This window comes from Belonocnema kinseyi, chromosome 5 (genome assembly GCF_010883055.1).
Source record: "Belonocnema kinseyi isolate 2016_QV_RU_SX_M_011 chromosome 5, B_treatae_v1, whole genome shotgun sequence".
Lineage (NCBI taxonomy): Eukaryota > Metazoa > Arthropoda > Insecta > Hymenoptera > Cynipidae > Belonocnema > Belonocnema kinseyi.
This window is the reverse complement of record NC_046661.1, coordinates 26,760,896-26,782,506: the sequence shown is the minus strand read 5'-3', so window position 1 is coordinate 26,782,506 and position 21,611 is coordinate 26,760,896. Positions and strand designations below refer to the sequence as shown.

The 21,611-nt window shown below is 33.8% G+C and overlaps 1 protein-coding gene across 4 annotated transcripts in view; it reads right to left on the bottom strand.

Moving 5' to 3' along the window:
• Window positions 1-8,752: 8,752 nt before the first annotated feature.
• LOC117172517 (zinc finger protein 2 homolog) overlaps window positions 8,753-21,611 on the bottom strand; it is a 49,193-nt gene continuing 36,334 nt past the window's right edge. For 3 of the 4 annotated variants that reach the window (XM_033360536.1, XM_033360539.1, XM_033360538.1), the window contains 2 exons: window positions 14,801-15,037; window positions 8,753-9,634 (listed from right to left, as the gene is read on the bottom strand). In XM_033360536.1, coding sequence (XP_033216427.1) covers window positions 8,882-9,634; window positions 14,801-15,037 — 990 coding nt within the window. In that variant the 3' untranslated portion in view covers window positions 8,753-8,881. The remainder of the gene's footprint in view (window positions 9,635-14,800; window positions 15,038-21,611) is intronic. The other variant, XM_033360537.1, reaches the window with a different exon arrangement.

Below are 21,611 nucleotides of genomic sequence, written 5' to 3'. Positions count from 1 at the left end.
CTTGGCTCGACGGTGTGGTAGCAGCACGCTTAGATAAGAAATTGTCCAAGTTGCCATTCTCTGAAGGGGCTTCCTTCCTTTTCCTGAACAAATCCTGCTTTCTACCTCCAACCGGAGTCACCACAGTCCCAGATTGCGATAGCTCAGACCTCTGAGTGTTTGACACATCAGCTGTGTTTTTGTTTATGAACTTCGGCGACCCGATATTTACCTCCTGGCGAGTCGGCATTGGTAGCAAGTGAACCGGCTATGTTATTATGTACCGTTTGGAGAGATCTGTCGTAGTTCATATTAATCGTCGAAGGTTTGCAGCGATTAATTCTTCCTGGCTTATATTTTTCAAGTCCTCTAGAATGTAGATGATGTTATTAATACATAGACCTGATGAATAATTGCGAGAATTGAATACCTCTAAGTTTGGTGTGATTCATGCAGATTAGATCTTTTACCACTCCTGAAGAAAGAGACAGTAGAACTGGTCTTTTTTTGTCCACTTTGTACTGCCCGAGACGCCTAACTGCATCGAATGCTTCGATTCCAAACGACAGGTCCATTTTTGACTGTATCAAATGTCTCAACTTATCTAACAGAAGTAAGTAGGTTTCTGTTGGATCACCAAGCGTGCCAAAAAACAATACATTGTTTTTCCGATTACGCTTGTCTAGCAGGTGGGCTTGCTTAGATAATTGCAGCCTGAGGTCGGCGTTCTTCAGTTTGATTTCACTAATCCTTGCTTCACAGTTCTGAATCTTGGTAGGTAACTCATCAACAATGTTTATTTCCGCAACGTTGATTTTCTTCTGGAGAACTCAAGAGAGCTTCAATTTGTGATACAGAAGCCATTTTTGAAACTAAGTAGCATACAGCGCAGTAATTGAAACAAAAAACAAAAAACGCTATACTCTAAATATAATCCTGATTAAAAACAGGATATGAAGTAGATAACTGCTTGAATGATGCTCTGATGTGTATCATTTAACGATTTGCTGTATAGTGACTGAACTTCCGCCAGGCCCTCGATGTCATTATGAATATTCTACATCTAAAGGGGGAGGGGGATTAACTAAAATTTTGAGGGGGGTATCTGTTAGAGTTGCCGTTTTGGTGCCAACTCCATTATTATCATGGTCCTAGGTCAGATCCTACTTAAAAGGGTAGGGCCTAAAATAGGAAGTCACGCCGATGATTGTATATGTAGCTAGTGGCTAAGGGGGATGGAGGGAAGATTGCGGCCACGGCATATATACGAAATAACGCGAAGACCAAGAGAACTAGCCATCATTAGTTAGATTGCTTCTTCTCATATGGTATGCCGTAACAAAATGTATTATAATGTTAAAGATCGGTCAAGGAAAATACGGATTAACTATAATCTAAGGGTATGTATTTCATAACCTCTTCCAAAAATGATAATTCTGCTGTCCAACAGAATAACCTATTAAGTGACATTTGCCATAGAAATATTTTCCGATACATGCACATGAGAAAATAACCTCTATGGCAAAAAGTCACTTACTAGGTTTAAATATTTATTTATAATTATAGATAATCTCGTTGAATAATGTTTTTTTATCATTTGTGTTAAGTTCGTAATATAATTAATATATAAAGGGTGGAAAGGGAGAAGGTGGCAAGTGATAAAAATTTTTTTCAACTGGGGTTTTTTTGTTTCAAATTACTAAAAGATTCAAATACACATAGAGGTAAAATGATTTATTTAAAATCGTATTTTTAAGTTAGATTCATATGTCCTTCAAACATAAATACTTTTATGATGAAGCTATTTCTTATGGCTTTCACCAAAACATCCCGGGGCGCCTTACAAGAAAAGTTAAAATTATTTTCAAGATTTTAAGATGATTTTCAGGATCCGTGACATAAGGCCCGAACGATAAAACGCCCACCAATGAGGGTCGCGCTCTGTGAAAAAGCCCCGCAAATCAGAGAGCGAGTAGGAGCGTGGATAATGGATTTTCAGTTTGTAATAATCTCTCGCTATAGATAAAGAAAAGCTTTCCTTTGAGATATTAAAGGATGGCGTTACTTGTACTAGTTTTATTAAAAAATGTTTATTGGGCTTGTGTTTGAGTTCGACATTTTTTTACGAGATTTTTTATGAGTTCAAAGATATCATTCTAGTATAAGCGATAGAAACATTATTATATAAATTGATGTAGAAAATAGTTTGCGGTTAAATTGATGTAAATCGTGGTCCTAAAGGAATTAACTCCCAAGCGGAGGTGTGTCAACCGTGCCGAAAGCTGAATGGCACCTGGGTGAGGTTTCTAGAACGGTGACTCTGGGATACCGGGCGACCTCTCAGAGTACGCAGCCTTATCCTTGCATGCGGGGCTCTACAAGGCTGAACGAACCCCTTTCCCTAGCTTCTCGTGGTAACAACAATGACAGCACCAAACATAGTTGTAAGTGCGGTACAAAACAACAGAACGCGCAGGGCGCCCGACAATGGGTCGGCCAAGAATGCGAACCACTATAGAGCTGGGGGAGCCAATCAAAATGGATTCAATGCGATGGATCAGCGGCATCTCGTGATCTTTAGGTAGACGGAGCGACTAAATCACGACTTGCTAGAGTGCTACGGTGCGAGTGTGGCCCCTGAACGGGGTTACATGGCACGGCTGCATGCTCTGTGGTGCGAGAAACACCCGGAGCTATCGCACTTTTCGCAGCAACGCCTGCGAAACCATGCCGAACTACTCCGAAAAAGGGGCTATGTAAGCGGAACGCCTACTCTACCACAGCTAGAACAAGCCGGCAACAGAGAAAGAGAGGCGACACTAAGACCAACCGCGGGCAGGCATCCAATAGAGAAAGAGCGATGCTTTATGACTTTAGGCGAATGCATCAATTCGCCATAAATATAGGCTGGGCAAGACAGTACGCTTCCCGCATTCAGTGTGTGATTGACTACATCACATCTGGTAGGAATTTTACAGTCAAGGTTCGAAAGTTATTGTCGACCACCCGCCCAAACCAGAGGAGGTCGAAGTATTTTGGAGAAAAGTCTATGAAGTGCAGCATAGACTGGACGAAGACTCAGAAAATATAAATAGCTTCAAGGAGTTATGTGTTGCCCTCATAACACCTAATCAAGAATGCCCACCCATCACTACCGAGGAGTTGAAAAAAGTATTAAGAGGGATGAAGAACTATTCCGCACCGGGACGAGATTGAATCTAAACCTTATGGTGGAAGAAGTTTCCTTCAACCCATCAGCATTTGGCTCGTATTTTCATCTCATATTTAAAGTCGGAAGAGCCGATTCCGGAGTGGTTGCTGGAAGGGCGGACAATACTCCTGCCGAAAATAGGCAACTTAGCTGAACCGAAGAATTACAGGCCAATCACTTGCCTGAATACACTGTATAAGATATTTACAGCTATCCTAAATAATAATATTGTACGGGCAATTGAACCTGTGTGACAAGAAATGTATAAACAACGAGGCTCCAAGGAAGGCGTAGCGGGATGTCGGGAGAACCTGCTCATCGATAGATGTGTCAGTAAAGATGCAGCATTCTATCAGCGTGACCTATCGATGGCCTGGACTGATTATCGGAAAGCTTTCGATTCGACCTCCCATAGACTTATCATCTGTCTTTTGGAAAGCTTAAACGTTCATCTGCAAATCGTTAGGTGCATACAGAGATTGATGCCGTTTTGGAAAACCAGATTTACTATCTTATCTTAAAAAAATCGTGTGACAACTAACAAGGTCACCTTTCAGAGACGTGTCTTTAAGGGCGACACCATGAGCCCACTCCTCTTTTGCCTTACATTATTGCCACTATCTCTAGCACTTCGCCATTCCGACGGGTACTTGTGCGGTAAACCTGCAGATCGAAAGTACCAGGTGACTCATGTATTTTACATGGACGATCTTAAGATCTATGCTAAAAACAAAGAGCAACTATATCTAGCTCTAGGGATTGTCGAACGATATACTAAGGAAATTGGAATGGAATTTGGGTTAGACAAATGCGCTAAGGTTTATTTTAAGCGAGGAAGACGTAATGGCATCCCTGAAGATCCTGAGCTCGTTGATAGAAGCGCTATACGATACCTTTGCGCCGGAGAGACTTATACATACCTGGGCGTGCCACAGAGCCGCATTCAGTCTTCACAACAAAATTATTCTGGGTACAGCACATAGAGTCGCAAATGGAAGAGACCCTCTTCGTAAAATGGTCAGGAATTACGAAGAAGTGGGCAAAGGAGCATTTCTGTACAAAGTAGCGGAGGAGGCTGCGGAAACACTTGGACTTAACTTCAGTATTAGGGGTGAGCAAAATGCATCAAATCTTATCTATCCCGAGTACTCACTCCTGAAAGCCCGGATTAGAAAGCACAAGAGAAAAACTTTCGCGAACAGCTCCTCGATAAGAGAATGCACGGTCTCTTCCACAGAAATGTGGAGGATCAGTCAATGTCATGTGAGCTAACATTTGCTTTCCTTAAATCGCCCGGATTTAAGTCTGATACGGAGGGTTTCATTTTGGCATCCCAAGACGGTGTCATTTCCACCGTAACATACTATCGCCACATTTTGAGCCAAGACATTCCCGATGATAGCTGCAGGGCGTCCCATGCACACTCCGAGCATTTAGCTCACATACTATCTAGTTGTCCAACTCATGCAGGAACGACCTACATCCAAAGGCACAATGCGGCACTAAGAGTGCTTTATTGCCATCTCTGTCACTTTTAAGGCATTAACCTTAATATCACTCCTCTAAACGCTCCTAGGGAAATCGAGTCAATTGTCGAGAATGGGAAGTCCCGCATATACTGGAACTTTATATTCTCGATAATTGTTTCTGTTGCTCACTCGAGGCCTGACATGGTTCTTCTTGACTTGAGAAGCGAACCATGTTCGTTATCGAATTTTTGGAACCAGCTGACAAAAACGTTATAGTCAAGGAGAATTAAAAGAAAGAGACGTATAGAGACCTTATAAGGGAGTTGCAACGATTGTACCCGGAATATTCTGTTAAACTATTCGTCCTTATCATCGGTGCTCTTAGAGGTGTCAAGCTTTCACTCGTTAATAGCCTGAAAAGCATCTCTGCGTATCAATAATATGCTAAAACACTTGCGGGAAAAATGCAGAAGGCGGTAGTTCTTGGATCGCTCCGTTTTCTCAGGGTGCACGAAGCTTTTACCGGATCGTCGTATTGATTTCGTTACAGACGGTGACAACCTATCTCACGTTCGTGAGACGTGGTTGTAGCTGAAATGTTACCGCGATTTCGCTGGGAGCGGGTGCAATTTTTCAGATTAGCACCCGCTCCCTGTGAAATCCGACGGGTGTCCTTATGACAAATTTTTAATATATATACACAATTTACCTGTAACATAATGTTTAAATATAGGTTATCCCATTTTCATGAAGCAAAATTTTACTTTGCAGCGTTATAAGGGTTAACAGATAATTTATTACCTGTATACGTTTTTGTAACTTTGCAAATATAATACAAATCACATTAATTAATATGAAAGCAAACAAAACTGTGTGTGTGCGGGTGGCTCGAGTCGTATGCTTTATTTACTGCATCGTAAATAAAATGAAATTATAATTTTCCCCCAAAAAAAACATAATGAAAGAAACAATGAAAGCTCCGATGCAAACTTTAAATTAATTTAATTATGATTACAAAACAGTTTATAAAAAATTGAATTTGAAATTACTGAATTTCTGTAAAATTATTCTTTGTACATAAAAAGATAAATTTGTTATTAAACTAATAAAATATTTTTTTACAATTTTTGTACTCAATAACTTGAAAGAGTTATAGATAATTTATTTCAAATCATTGTTTTCGTAATTTATTCTACAAAAATTTGAGATACTTAACTTGAGATTCTTTTTATAGGTGTCTGGTAATGTGCAGAACAGCATATTATATTATTGTTCGAAACATTGAAGCAATATTATGTCAACCTGCGTTATACATCAATTTAACCACAAACTATTTTTACATCAATTTATATGGTATAATTATTATATCGCTTATACATACCAAAATAATATCTTTAAACTTATTTAAACTCAAATACAAGATCAACAAACATCTTTTAATTAAATTAGTACAAGTAACGTCATCTCTTAATATCTAAAAGGAGTGCTTTTCTTTATCTACAGCGAGAGAATATTACAAACTGAAAATCCATTAACCACGCCCCTACTCGCTCTCTGATTCGAAGGGCCTTTTTCATGGAACGCGACTCTCAATGGCGGGCGCTTTGTCATTTGGGCCTTTTGTCAGGGATCCTATTTTCAGAAACCATAAAATTTTCAGCTCAAAATTAAAACTCAGTTTGCTCCGAACTGAATGATTTTTTTACTCTCTTGCCTTTTCACTGTTTAGATGCAATATGAAATCACACAGTATCTCATTAAAAATCTCTCTTATTCTCAGCAGACTGTTCAAAGTTACGATAAATGTTGTTGGCAACCCCTATAATATTGCATACGTATACAGATTTATTTGTAAATGCAAAAGAATCTCAAAATCGTACCGGGTAAAAGCTATCACAGGGTTCGCATCCAGCCCCTTAACCCTGTCGTCGGGGGGGCCTATTGTTTCGGCCGAGTCGAGCGCTGGCGTTACAGTCCTCTTCAACAAGATGGAAGGTTTGCACTGCGAACCCTACACAGTACCCATCATCGCGATGATACATCAAGAAGATAAAGATAGTTTAGTTTTCAATTATCCATTTAAAAATTATTTTATATAAAGTTATGAAACAGCTCTATTACAAATTTATCACAAGAAATATTTTTAAAACGAACTTCGTCAATTCTAATATACGCATTTAAAATATTAAGTCGAACTGGTTCAATATCAAACGGGATCATCATAGGCGACTCGGGAAAATGTCAGTTAAGAATATTAAACATTACCTGATTAAATATGTTTGGAGAAACACATACACATGCAACCAAGAATTGTTTCTCAGTATTTTAGAAGCAATTAAGTATTTCTATCCCCAATGAGGACCGCCGTATCAAGTAGGAGACAGCCAAGAAAATTCTTCTAACGAAGGAATAACGTATTGTTTGAGTACATGCAATGAATTGTTAAAATAAAAAGAAAATATTTTTAGTTACAAATAATTAAAATATCAATAGAAAAAAAAGAAATTGAAAAAAAAATCAAAATTAATTTATGATATGAAATTGCTTCAGCTTCCACAAGTGATGAATTTTCAACCAAACTATTCAATGGTTAATAAAAAAAGATGACGGAGTCCCTTAATATTTAGTCCGACAATGTGTCTCCTTTCTTTTCCTTTTCCTAATGTCTCTCTTTCTCTTCCTAATGTATAATCGCGATATTGGGTACTCTGTAGGGTTCGCAGTGCAAACCTTGCATCTTGTTGAAGAAGACTGTACCGCCAGCGCTCGACCCGGCCCAAACAATAGGCCCCCGACGGCACGGTTAAGGGGCTGGATGCGAACCCCATGATAGCTTTAACTCGTGGATAGAGTAAGAAGGAACGGATGGCGAAGACGCTAGTAAGCCAGGCCCACCGTCGATTTCGACCATAGTAGAGGAGTCAAGTAACCTATATACTTCAGAACCGAGTGGCTTTCTACAGATTTGGATAAAACCTTTTGAATTGTGTTGCTAAATATGTCTAAAAAAATACTAAAAATTAAAATCTGCACTTTAATTTGAAATCATTTTTTTTCAAAATTTTCCAGAAATCGATGAATAACTTTAATAAATTAAATTCTACTGCAACGAAAATACTGTGTATTTGTATATTAGGGCTGCTCATTATTAATTTCAGGTAAAAAATTTAATACGACGGATCAAAAGTTTTTAACATTTATAAAATTTAAAGAAAAAAAATAATAAATTTTTATTATTTCGTATCCATACTTCTGCAGGCATGAGAATTCAATAAAAACTCATATCGTACATAGAATATACATAAAAATTAATGGTGTTAATTTTTCCTTTGTCGGCCATACTTTCTGAGATATCCACCCTGGGAATTTTTCGTTCTACAAATTAAGTTCTATACTTTTTCATGAAAAACCCATCCCAGGTGGAGATATATGAAAGACAACAAGTAGCGTGAGACCTGCGCGGCACAACTCACCCCCTACTCCCAGGATGAATATCTCGAAAATATGACCGACAAAGAAAAAGTGAATACTTTTAGTTTTTGTGTATATTTTACAATTTTGTACAAGATTTACTGGGAGATTTTTCACAATTTAGGGGTGTTTTTACAGTTCGTGGCAGGTCCAAATAATTTTTTATTAACTTCTTATGCCTGTAGAAGTATGGATGCCAAATATAAAAAATTTATTGTTATTTTTTTTCAAATTTTATAAATGTTAAAAACTTTTGATCTGTCATATTTTTTATCTGCAATTAATAATGAGCAGCCCCAATATACATATAAACAGTGTTTTCGCGGCACTAGGAATTAATTTATTCAAATTATTCACGTTTTTTATCGATTTTTGAAAATTTTTGAAAAAAAATGGATTTTTAAATTAACGTACAGATTTCATTTTATTAACATTTTACTAGACATATTTAGCAACACAATGCAAAAGGTTTCATGAAAATCGGTAGAAAGCCACCGGGTTTTGAGCTTTTTCATTTTTCACGTCTAACTTAACTCCTCTATAGAACGCAAGTCCTGGACCGATGATTTTAAACTTTTTTACTCAAAAGGCGTTTCATATAATGTATTGGACCAACAAAAAATTCCTTGGTCTCATATATGACGATGTATTTCATTACAACTTACAACTCTTACAAATAAAAAAGCTTTGAAAATGTTGCCTTAAAAGTATGATTTTCTTATAGATTATTCATAGTTTAACGTATAATCCCCTAATCCAAGGATCTACAAGAATTCTCGTCCCCTTTGGCAATGACGTTCGAGTTCCCGCCCAAGTCCTCCCTGAGGGGAATACTCTCATCGTTATTCAATTGTTCCAAATTCTGGTGCTTTTTCATGTGGGTCGTAAGGTTACCGCTGTGGTAAAACTCCTTCCCGCAAACTTTGCACTGGAACGGTTTGATGCCCGAGTGTATTCTTTCGTGGATTGAAAGGTTCCCACTATGCCGGAACTCTTTCGAGCAGACGCTGCACTTGTAGGGTTTAACTCCTGAATGCGTTCTGAGATGTGTGGATAGATTACCACTGTGACTGAACATTTTCCCACAAACTTGGCAAGCGTATGGTTTTTCACCGGAGTGTGTTCGCATGTGAATGGCGAGGTTGCCGCTGTGCGTGAAACATTTTTCACATTGAGTGCACTTGTAAGGTCGTTCCCCGTTGTGGGTGCGCATATGAATAAAGAGATTAGATTTATGACCAAATTCCTTAAAGCAAATTTCGCAGTGACATTTGAGCTTCTTGGAGTTTGAACTGGATGAGACAGACGATTTCGAAGATGGATTAGTGCGCTTAATTACAGATGGTGGTGGTGATGGGAAGTTCTTTTGTTGGGGCAGCTGGCGGGGTTCAGAAATAGTAGAAACATTCATTTCGTTGGATTCGCTCATCGGGGACTGTGCCTCCGTCTGGTTCATTGGAAAGGGGTGCAGATAACTCATCACCGAGAGCTGTGGCTGCGCCTGCTAGAATAAAATACAAGTTGTAAAATAACGGAAGTCCTATTGCTTCTCATAGAAAAAGTACAGCAATTTTGGGAATCCAGTGAGCAGAAGACAAAAAAATGTAAGACGTTCTATTTTATTAAAATAAACATAAAAACTGTAAGAAAAAAAATTTTAAAGTCTATAAAATACTCTTTCGTTGATCTCTTCAGAATAAACGTTTTTCGGTTGAATAATTTGAAAATTAAAGTATTAACGTTATGAACGTTTATTAACTATTATTTAAAACTTTTATTGCAATAATAGAATGAGAATATAAGAGTTTGCACTTGTAATGGTTTAAAACATAAATAACAATGAGCATAAAGCATTGTTTGTACGAATTAGCAAATATTACATCTGCATAGCCTAAAAATCGGCCGACGACTGCCGACGTTGGTCGACGTTTTTATGACGTACTGACGATTCAAACCGTAATAGTGGCGTATCTATCCAACAGTAAATTTATTCACGAGTATTTAAAAAAAATTCAATTCGGTTGAAACTTGACGAGTCGTTGATTTTTTGCACGAACAAATCCAAAATACCCCACTGTGCGCCTTGGTAAAATTTAAAGGCCATCCACAGTGGGCCCAAGGTTACACTCTTCAATTATGGATAGTAAAACATTGTGATTAGCATATATAAACAAAATTGATTTATTTTTATAACCTGAACGCTAAAAGTTCTGATTTGTTAGATTACACTTTGAGCCACTGTGAAAAAAGTGTCTGAGAACCTGCTCTGCATTGATAAAAGTAAACTTTGTTGCTTCGGTAGATTCAATGAGCCATTTAAAATTGTAATGTACATTTCAATTAGACAACTCTTCAGGTTCATTTAGAAGTACTTTCCGACACGTCCGTATACACAGATATGGATATTTGTGGTCGAGAAAGATCCCACGTGGAAAATCACATGAAATCTACATGGAAATTTGAAACGGCTTCCACGTGAAAATTTAAACGTTATTTTTAACAGTAAATATCTAATGAACCGTAAGAGATAGACAAACTTAGACTTAATTTTTTTATATTAAGTACCCCGTATGGTATACATACTATATTAGTAAATATCAATCCATAAGTCTGATGATGGTTTCTACATGGAATTCTACGTAAATATTTTCACGTGAAAGCTTTCCAATTTCTAAGCAGATTTAATCGTATCTGAATAAATTCACATGAAAATGCAAATATATTTTCACGAGGAATTCTGCTTTAGACATTTTCACCTGAGTTCCCTGATTGAAGCTTCCGGTTAATTCGCAAACTTGCCATTTCCGGTAGATGCATAATAGTAGAATAGAGGAAGTGGCAGTTTAAATTTCAATTTCAATTTAAATAAATCCATTTTTCCACATGTTATCAATAATTTGAAAAATATGGATGTATTTTTTATTAGGGATGTCCAAAGGTCCAAGAAGATATCCCTGGCTTTTTCGCTCCAACCCTTGCCCGAGCAAAGAACACCCAGCCCCCCCCCCCCTCCTCCAACAAACCACTGGATCGTCATGGATTTTCCCGACTGGCAGAACGTCTCTGTTACCGTCCCCAGAATCGGAGACTGACGAACTAGATTATTTGACGATCCATCTATCTACTTGAAAATTCTACTTTCAAAACAAATTTTAATTAATTTTTGTAATCATCATTTAACAATTTAGTTAAAAATGTATGTATTTTATTATACGTTCGTATTTTTTGGTAAAAAAATTGATTTTATTGATTGAAAATTTAATTATACTTGCAAGGAAATCTAGGTAAGTGCCCCCTCCCCCCGATTTTCTTCGTTCTGACATATGTTGTAGTATCCGAAAAACTAAGCGACAAGTATTTTTTACGTGCCCAAAATGGTTTTTAGGTCGTAAGAACCACCCCCGAAAAGTGTGGTACCAAATAACCATTTAATTGTTTCACATATGGCAGTGGTATCTTTCACAATGGAACAAAATAGAGCAATTTTCTCATAATGGCAGATAAAAAAATATAATTTACTTAGATTTGTCAAAAATTTTCTAGGGGGTTAAGAACCCCCAAATTATTTTTGATTACATCAAAAATTACTAAATAGGCATACTTTAAACCCGAAAAATCTGAAAAAATATGTGTAACACGCGATAATAAAATAAAGTTAACGTGTTTTTGCATTTTCCTGCGAAATTACTTTGTAGAGGGTAACCACGCGTAAGGAAATTTTATTATATTTTTGTAAACTAAAGTAATTTTTCGAACGAAATCGAAACGAAAAATTTCCTCACAATAAGAGGTAAAAAATGTGAATTTTTCAATTTAATAAAAAGTTTTATGGGGGTAAACTATCCCAAAATAAGTTACGACCAAATAAGAAAATGACCAAATAGGTGTAAATTGAAGCTAAAAAAATCTGAAAAAATATGTTACACACGATAATAAAATAAAGTTTATGACACCAAAAATCATCGAGTTGTTTATTCATTGTGCATGATACAGTAGTGGTGCTCTTCGAAGAAATGTTAAAAACACAACTTTTTTTGCACCCTGAACATCTAATAACGGTTATATTTTGATATCCTGGAATTTCAAATAATGTGTTGGAAAATGTTTTGAAGGAAAAGTCTATCAGTTTCTCAAATTCTTCTGGTTTTTCTGCAACTTAGCCACTTTTAAACTAGGAGTACTTAAAAAGGCTGTGATACCTTGGTGAAGATAATTGACTATGTACGAAAGACTGTATTTTTATAACATTATTTCATAAGCGCAGATTTAAATCATAGTATAAAAGTATATCTAAATCTGAAAAATGTTGCATAGTTTTTCCATATATGCCATATATATTTTTTCCTGTATACTCGTAAGTCTATTTTTTATAGATTTCTCGGGTTGAATTCGTATTCGTGTAATAAAAAAAATTTTGGTAAGTTCACCCCCTTAAACAATTTTTGAAAATTTTTTAAAAATTACATTTTTTAGCTCTCATTATGAGGAAAATTTTCCAGTTGGATTCCATTGTAAAAGATACCGCTTATTTATAAAACAATTTAATATGTATTTCGTACCACACTTTTCGGGGGTGGTTTTTACCCCCTAAAAACCATATTGGGTACGTAAGAATAATTTGTTGTTATAGTTGGGTTCCATTGTAAAAGATACCGCTTATTTCTAAACCAATTTAATGAGTATTTCGGTGATCTTCTTTGTTAAAAATTCATTTTAAATTTGAAGATCCGTCTATTTGGTTGGAAATTCAACTATTTAGTTGAACATTCATTATTATTTGTAATTAATTTTTGTAACTGAAAATTCATGTATTTTATTGTAATTTAGCCTTTTTTGTAGAAAAACAATGTGCTTCATTGACAATTCAATTACTTGATTGAAAATGTATCTTCTTTGTTAAAAATTAATTTTATTATTAAAACATCACTCTTTTTGCTTGCAAATTCGCAATTTCTTTAAAATTAACTTTTTAACTCAAAATTTAATTCTTCTATCTTTGATTGAAAGTTTATGTTTTTTATTGTAATTTCGTCTTTTTTTGTGGAAAATGAAACTTCTTAATCAAAAATGCAATTGCTTGGATAACTTTTTTTATGTGAAAAATTAATAATGCTATTTTTGGTTGAAAATTCAACAAATGGGTTGAAAATTTATGTTTTTTATTGTAAGTTCGTCTTTTTGGTAGTTCGTTCTTTTTGCTCAATTCCGCGAGCTAAAACTTTGTAGAACTAACTTCTCGGTTAGCTTTTTATTGTTTATATTTTTGGTTAAGTATCATCTAGTCGATCATGTGCGTTGGTATCCTATTGTTAGGACGCCTCGAACTCTCTGATTTAAAATTCAATTACTTGGTTGAAAGTTGAACTTCTTTATTAAAATTTAATATTATTATTGGATCATTTTTTTAACTGCAAATTTAATTATTCTAGTTTTGGCTAAAATTGAGATACAATTTGTCCATTTTAACTGAAAATCTTTGATCTTTACAGAACTTTTTTGTTTGCATTTACAATAGAACTGTTTTCACAACTATTTGGAATATTATTCAAATGTAGAAAATACATTGATTATAAGAAAAATGAAATATTTTAAAATGAATTCAAATACTATATTATTTCTATTTTGAAAACGTCACATTATTTTCAAGTTTATGATTGTTTACAATTAAAATGTAAAAATTCTTTGGATCAAAAATTAACATCGGTACGCGCGCACTTGAAAATCTGTTCTAATTTAGAAAAATAGTTCGACAAACTAAACATTTTTTCCAAATCCTTGAAAGTTAATTTAAATAACCTCTAAATGCTATTTTTATTACAACGCTTTTCCACACTATTGCATTACCTTACTTTATTTACTTAATTCGCGAGTAATAAGTTTAAATTTCAACAAAAAATAGTAAAAACCCTATCTACATACAGATACGATTTTTTCCTTTAGCTTGAAATCACCCAAAGTGGATACTGCGTTTCTGATATAACTAGGCACGATATAACTAGGTCAGAATTAAAGCTAGAAATTTTCTACCAGTTGCTATCTTATGAAATTTTACGACGAATGCCCTCTAGCAGCCATATTTCTGACTTTCTGCAGAGGATATATCACGTGAGAAGTTTCCTTAAAAAAATTAAGAATTTCACAAATTTTGTACCTTTATTTCGACTCTTGCCATGACCTTGGAAAGTTGTAGTTTTGAAATATTATCCTGAATGTAGGCCAGTAAGATTTAAAAAATCTTTACGTGACCCCAAGATATGATTAACAATGTCCAAAAGTGTGTCTGTGTCGAGTGTTATGAGCTTTCTATCAGGTTTATAAAAAATATCAAGCTTCTCTTCTGACCAAAATATCGCGTTGCAAAGACATCTAGTCGCTGGCCGTGTTGATCATTTCCGATGGTATTGTACAATCATTTCGTATTAAAACTTACTAATTTCACGAACAAGAAAATTGTTTTAAAACTGTAAAAAATGTTCTAACTCTAATCACGAGTCCACAAACCTCTGTTTACCACCATGCTTTACGGTAAACTTTCTAGACAACAAAAATGTTTTCGTAAAGTAGAGATACAAAATACTTGACTTCATAAAGGAAGTGATCTTTGTTTTTCTACTGACAAGGACGTATTCAAAAATTATAGGATTTCTCACAATTCATGGAAAAAACTTACCTCATATTGAGGAACGTCTGGCCGAAAAGGAAGCTCATTTTTCGTTGAGTTTTCTTCTGGTGCCTGACACGTCTGCAGTTGTGTTTGGCTCCAGAAGTGAGGCAGTTGTCGATATATGTACTCGACATCCTGACTGGTGAACGTGGAATATTCAAAATTACTTTGTGCGCCTGCATTATTTTGGTTAACGTCTTCTATGTTCGCATATTCCTGTTTTATTTGTATGGAGCCAAACATCTGTGAATTATATTGAAGAAAGATAAGGAAAGAAAACGACTCAAATTAGATTACAACTTTTAATGGTTACACCACTAAAACTCTGTTGCACTAAATTAGTCTTGAGTTCTAAAGTTTCACAGATTGTGTATTTTATCCTGCATTGAAAAATGTTGTGAATATAGTTTTAGAAGTATTTTTTGTACATATTTGTGAAACATGTTATGTAGCTACGTAAATGCACTGAAAAAAATACTTTTGAATCAATGGAATATTGGTTTGAAACATCAAACGGTGGTTTCAATCTCGGTCAAATATTCTTTCTATGGTTATTTATGTATCAATTGCTATTGTTTCTTATTTTATTGATATAAGAAAATATTAATAAATTATTTTTAAAAATAATTAGCCTCTAATGACGATGTCATAGACCTAAGAGTAATGTCAGATTCAAAGAAGGACAATATTAATTCAAATGTAAAATACATTTTTTTCAGACGTTAAATCTAAAGATTTTACACATTTTTGTATCCTCAGACAAACATTACTCCGTTTTCTCGTATTTTTATGGACATTCAATTCTTAACTACTCTCCATAAATTATTCTAAAACTAAACTAAATGTTGACGAAACGCATACTTATAAGTCGCACGTCTAATCCCCATAGTTACGACGCCACGCTGAGTACGATATCATAAATACTGACCATATTCATTCAACCCTTTCGAACTTTGAAGAAAGGTTCTTGAAACTCGATGTGTTAGATATGATTTTTAAAACTACTTAAATGATATAATAAGCTATAATAACATTATTGTACTTTTCAAAAAGGATTCCATTATAGTTAAAATTTGTAGACATAAATAATCCTTTTTGAGAATGAGAATTAAGTCTGGATGGCTACAAGGTTGAATTTGCCAATTTCCCTGCAATTTCCCTGAATTTAGACGAATTTCCCTGACAGGAAAGTATCACAAAAGCGAATATGGTTTCAATAATGTGCCAATCAAAATACTGATACAAGCCAGAAAAACGCGCTTTACATGGCAGTATGGATTAATGAAGTAAAGGACATGTATTCGAACTATCAATAAATGAATAACTACAAATAAAGAACTAAAAATCGAATTCTATTTTTAAAGAATGCACATAGAAAAAATATTTATAATGATATTAGGATGTGCTTCCAAAATAATTTCTATTCATGTACAAAAAACTGTGATTTTCATCAAATTGACTAACATACATTAGAGATACATATAGTTTTTTAAAGTTTATAAAATTTTTTTATTCCGTTTGACTACTCCAATTATTCATAAAAACTAGACTTTTAAAGATACATTATTTCAAAATTCGCTAAGTTAGCAGTGCTTATGAAAATTTCAGCACCTTTTTTTCAGATGTTTGGTGTTCGCGTATATTTTTAATGAATTGATTTACATATACTGATAAATGAGACGACTGAAAAATCCCGAAAAATAAAATTTCCGAATAATAAAATATCCGACAGAAAACTTCCGAATTATAATTTTCCCGATTTAAAGCAATAAAAAAAGGTTTTCTTTTTTTAATAAATATTATTCATTTTTTAAAAACACAAGAATCCAATATCTGTATCAAAGAAATTTTTTATTAACGTTCAAAGCATTTAAAAATTATTTTTCGACTTAAAAATAATAATAATTGTATAAAAATTGTATAAAGAAATAAATTTAAAAACACGTGCGCCTCGAACGGAAAAAGAAATTTCCCCCTATATTTTCACCGAACCTAATAACATTTTCCAAACAAAATTTGCATGATTTAATTCAGCACTGATTTACCTCAAAGCTTCTTTTGAATTTTTCTTTTAATTAGCAATTCGATTTTTGAATTCTTCTTCTGATAAATTGCCAAGCGCAAGCTTGAAAAGAAATTTTAATACACCTATTATATCGGATAGAAATGTTTTTCACTGCTTTTTGTACAGATATGCAACTAAACTAGAACCTCATACACGCGCTCCGCACGCGACCCATTCATTTACATGCAATTATTTTATTTGGAAATGAAGTTTAATAAAATACCATGATATTCGTTTTTACTTTACTTTATGATCTCGAGAAAAGTCCAGATGTTAAGGGTATGCGACACAACCAAATACCTATATTACCGACCTCACTTTATCAGTTCACTGAACATTTTTTTGAGCCTAAGAAATTTTATTGCAAATAGAATATCGAGCTGAAACTTTGGAAAATGTATTAGAGTGCAATAAAGTACTTTATACTTAAAATATCGTTCTCAAACTTTTAAAAATACAAGAGCTGAAAGAAAACTACGTTAAAGTACAAAGTTTAATAATAACATATGTAAAAATAATATTTCAACTAAATCTTATCCGGCACACAACAAAGGACTTGGCTATCAATTCCATCGGCATCAGCCGGTATCCTAGCGGCAACTAGACGAGGCTCTAACAGATGGCTCGTCCTAACGTTGTGAGTCCTTTATTGCCTGCCGGATAAGATTAGTTGAAATATTATTTCTGCATCTTTCATTATTAAACTTTGTACGTTAATGTAGCTTTCTTTTGGCTTTTGCATTTCTCAAGGTTTGAGTTCACTCCGTAAACAAATTGAACCTATTATTTAAAAAAATGGTGAAACTCTCAATTTACTTATAAAACTTGTTTAAATCATTAATAATACTTGGGAATTTAGAAAGTAACACATAAAAAAGTAATCAAAAAGATATTCTTTGTTCAATCCGTACACAAAATTGTGCTTCTTTGAAAAATAGCCAAGCTCTGAATATATTGATAAACATTGTTTAAATAATTAATAATGATAAGGTTATATAAGTAAATAAACCGTGGATAAATGTATAATAGATATATTTTAACATAAGTATGACATAGTAATAGCATCCTTATCCAGATCCGCACGCTGGCAGCGTTACATTGCAACTGACTAACGAAGCCATGGTACTATGGGAAATTTGCGAAACTATGATTCATACCGTTCTAGACCCTTCGAGAAAGTGACCCTTTCAATCTACGCTCTGTACCTGCATACTTGTATTTCTGGAAAATTCCAGGCCTTCCTAAATCCCTAAATACATCGGCACTCAGAAAACTAGCTACAATAGTCAAGTAGATGTAAAGTTTTCTAGAAGTATAAATTAATTCAACCAATAATTCTTGTAAATTTTCAAATAATTATAGAAAAAAATCATCGAAAATATGTTCTTAATTAATTATCTTAAGAAATGGAGCCTATTCGTAGAAAAAAACACTACCTTTTTTAATTGGAATAGTTTAAAATAATTAATTGTTCTTGTGAATTTATAAAGCAACATATAAAAAAGTAATCGGATAAACATTCTTAGTTGACTCCGTTCACTACTTGACTCGTAAGCGAAACTCATTTTTAAATTGAAATTGTTTAAATAACTAACAGTTCTTCTAATTTACAAAGCAACATAGAAAAGACTCATCCGGTAGACATTCTTCGTTCACTTCGTAAACAAATTGACTTGTAGAAAGAAAGCCAAACTCTTAATTTTGAATCGAAATTGTTTGAATAATTAATAGTTCTTGTAAATTCACAAAGAACCTAGAAGTGTTATCGTGTAGATATTCTTAGTTGACTCCATAAACAAATTGTACCGCTATTCGTTAGAAAATAGTCAAATTCCGAATATCTTAATGAAAATTATTGACATAATTAATAATGACTGTCAATGTGCAAATTATCGTACAAAAAAAGTACGAAATACAAGAAATGAGCCCCAGTCGAATTCTAGACGATTGTTGTAACTTATCACTATGAATGTTTACATCGATAGTGTAAACAGATGCCTCCAACTTGCCTTGACGCAGTAGAGCTGATGTAACGCGTTTTACCATAACTTAATGCCAAGCTAGCTATAACGAAATAAAGATAACACTATGGGAAGCTTGAACCAACTTTCAAATATAAGATATGATGGTGTTCAAAATTTCTTGAAAGATTACAAAATATATAAGTTTAACCCATTTGTACACGCTTATAAATCATAAAAAATATTTTATAGATTGGAAAAGTTTGATATTTTTGGTTCAATTTTACTATGACTTTCAGACAGTTATTTAGTTTTTTTAAACATATAAAATTATGTATCACACATGATTTTTAATCATATTGGAAGCTTTTACCTTAGAAAGGAATGCGTACAGTAGAACCTCGCTTATCCGAGCTATTATGGACCGGCCCCAACTTGAATAATCGGGAAAGTTGGATAAAACGGAATTTTAAATAAAACGAAAGGCTACGTGTAATAAAATGAAAGTATACTTAAATAAATATTCAATTTTTACAATTACATATTTTAAAAATCTTATAGATAGTTTATATTACATATGCCATGATCAGGCCTCACAGTCCCAATGGGATAAAATTTAGGGACCAAAGGATACTTATTGTCACGTTTGTAGGATACTTTTTTCGCGCTCAAGGGGTAAAAAGTTAAGGATAAATTTAGAAGATTTCGGAATAATTTAATTCACACAAAAATGAAATTTATAAAAGCTCAAGGTGAAATAAAAAAAATCAAATGAATTAAAAAACAATTTGAAAATATGAAAAAACTGAATTGAATTCAGTAAATTTAAAATAAGATTACAAAAATTCACAAGAATTCCAAGAATTTGATGAAATGCCTAAGAATTCAAGGGGAGGTTAATAGACTTCAGGATCAATTAAATAAAAACTTTTAAAAATTAAAAAAAAATCAATGAATTAAGTAGAATTGAGTTAACTTAGAAGGATTCAAGTAAGTTAAAAAATTGATTCAAAAGAATTCAAATTAATTGGAAAAATTTCTAGGATCGAAAAAAATGTGATTGATTACAATTAATTTTGAGTGAATTTAGAGAAATTTAAAATAAATTAAAAGAATTAGATGGAATTCATAAAAAAATCAACCTGAATTTAAAAAGCAATCAAATAAATTGAAAAGAATTCAAAAATATGGAAAAATTAATTAAATTGTGTAGAATTTTAGAAATCTTTGAAACCCTACGAAATCCCTCATGTCTGGTGAACAATTCTTTTAAATCCATTGCAATATTAGAATCCCTTAAAATGACTAAAACCACTGGAAATCCCTTGAAATTGTTTAAATCTCTTGAAAATGCCTTGGAATCTTTTAAATTTTCCTAAAATATTTCGAATCCTTCGACATCTTTTAAGAGCCCTTGAAACTTTTTAAATGCCAAGGAATTTGAAAAAATACGCTAAAACATTTCAAATCCTTTAATAATGTTATCAATTGATCCTAAGGATTAATTAAATTAAAATTTTTAAGAATGAATTTAAAAACTTCCCGTGAATTCATAAAATTCAAGATAATTCCAAAGAATTAAGGGTGTATTCCAAATTTCTTCAAATCTTTAAAAGTCTAAAAAATACCTCACTTCTCATTTTTGGCATTATTTTCAAAGTACCTGACTCAAATAGGGTACCCATAGGGGGACCAAATCTTGAAAATAGAATACTTCAGGGACCATAACTGAATATAGGGTACAATAGCGATCCACACAGAGTAAAATGTTTTAATATCGTTCTTAAAAATATCGGCAATTATACGCACAATTCTTGGCAACGTCGCGTTCGCTGTCTGTTTTGCTCTTATGCTTATTGCTTTGTTCTCACTCTGACTCGTTGCTTGTATCGGTACAGTAGCGAGCGAGCCATGACCGTTGCCATGATTCTCGAGTACAAGTGTCCAATTTCGTAAATTAGCCAATTTCATCCCGTATAACTTTTCTCCTGACGACACAATCATTTTGAAACTTCGCCTACTGCATCTCAAAGTCATACATTACAATATACTTGATTTTTACGTCAATCCTATTACTAAGCATAATTTTTTCGGAGGAAAAGTAGTAAAAATCCACGTGCTGTCATAAAAGCCCATGTATTTCTACTCAACTTTGAAAATTCATTACTCGACACCCAGCGACATGACTTTTTTAGAATTTGATAAGGTGGCGTAAGGCTCCATAAACTACATGTACATTAATTTTTATCAAATTCTGATCACTCGGCTCTCGCTGCAGTACAACCTTAACGTAGCGAGTATTTAGATTATTAACCAATCAGATCAGAGTTTTAGGAAGATCTGCTCTGGTTGGTTAAGACAAGTTCATATGTATGAATAATGCATAAGACTCAGATAATACGGACTACTCTTGTGCTATATATCGGATAAGACGGCTTAACTATTTTTGTTTCAACCTCGAATAATCGCGAACTCGGATAAAGCGGGCTCGAATAAACTAGGTTCTACTGTGTCTTGATCTGATAATAAAATATACAAATGATTCAAAATTTATTTTTATTTGTTTCTATCATAGATGCTTTAGATCTCACAGTGTATGCTTTTGACCGCATTCGAAAGCGCCATTCATTGTATCTACAGTAAATACTATCAAATCTAAAGTATCTTTCTTTCGGTATCTTTTTAATTTATACGAGGGTAGTTCAATAAGTCTTTAGAATGAAGTATAAAAACAATTTTTTTTGGGTAAATTTTTTTTTATTTTTCAACATAATCTCCTTGGAGCTCTATA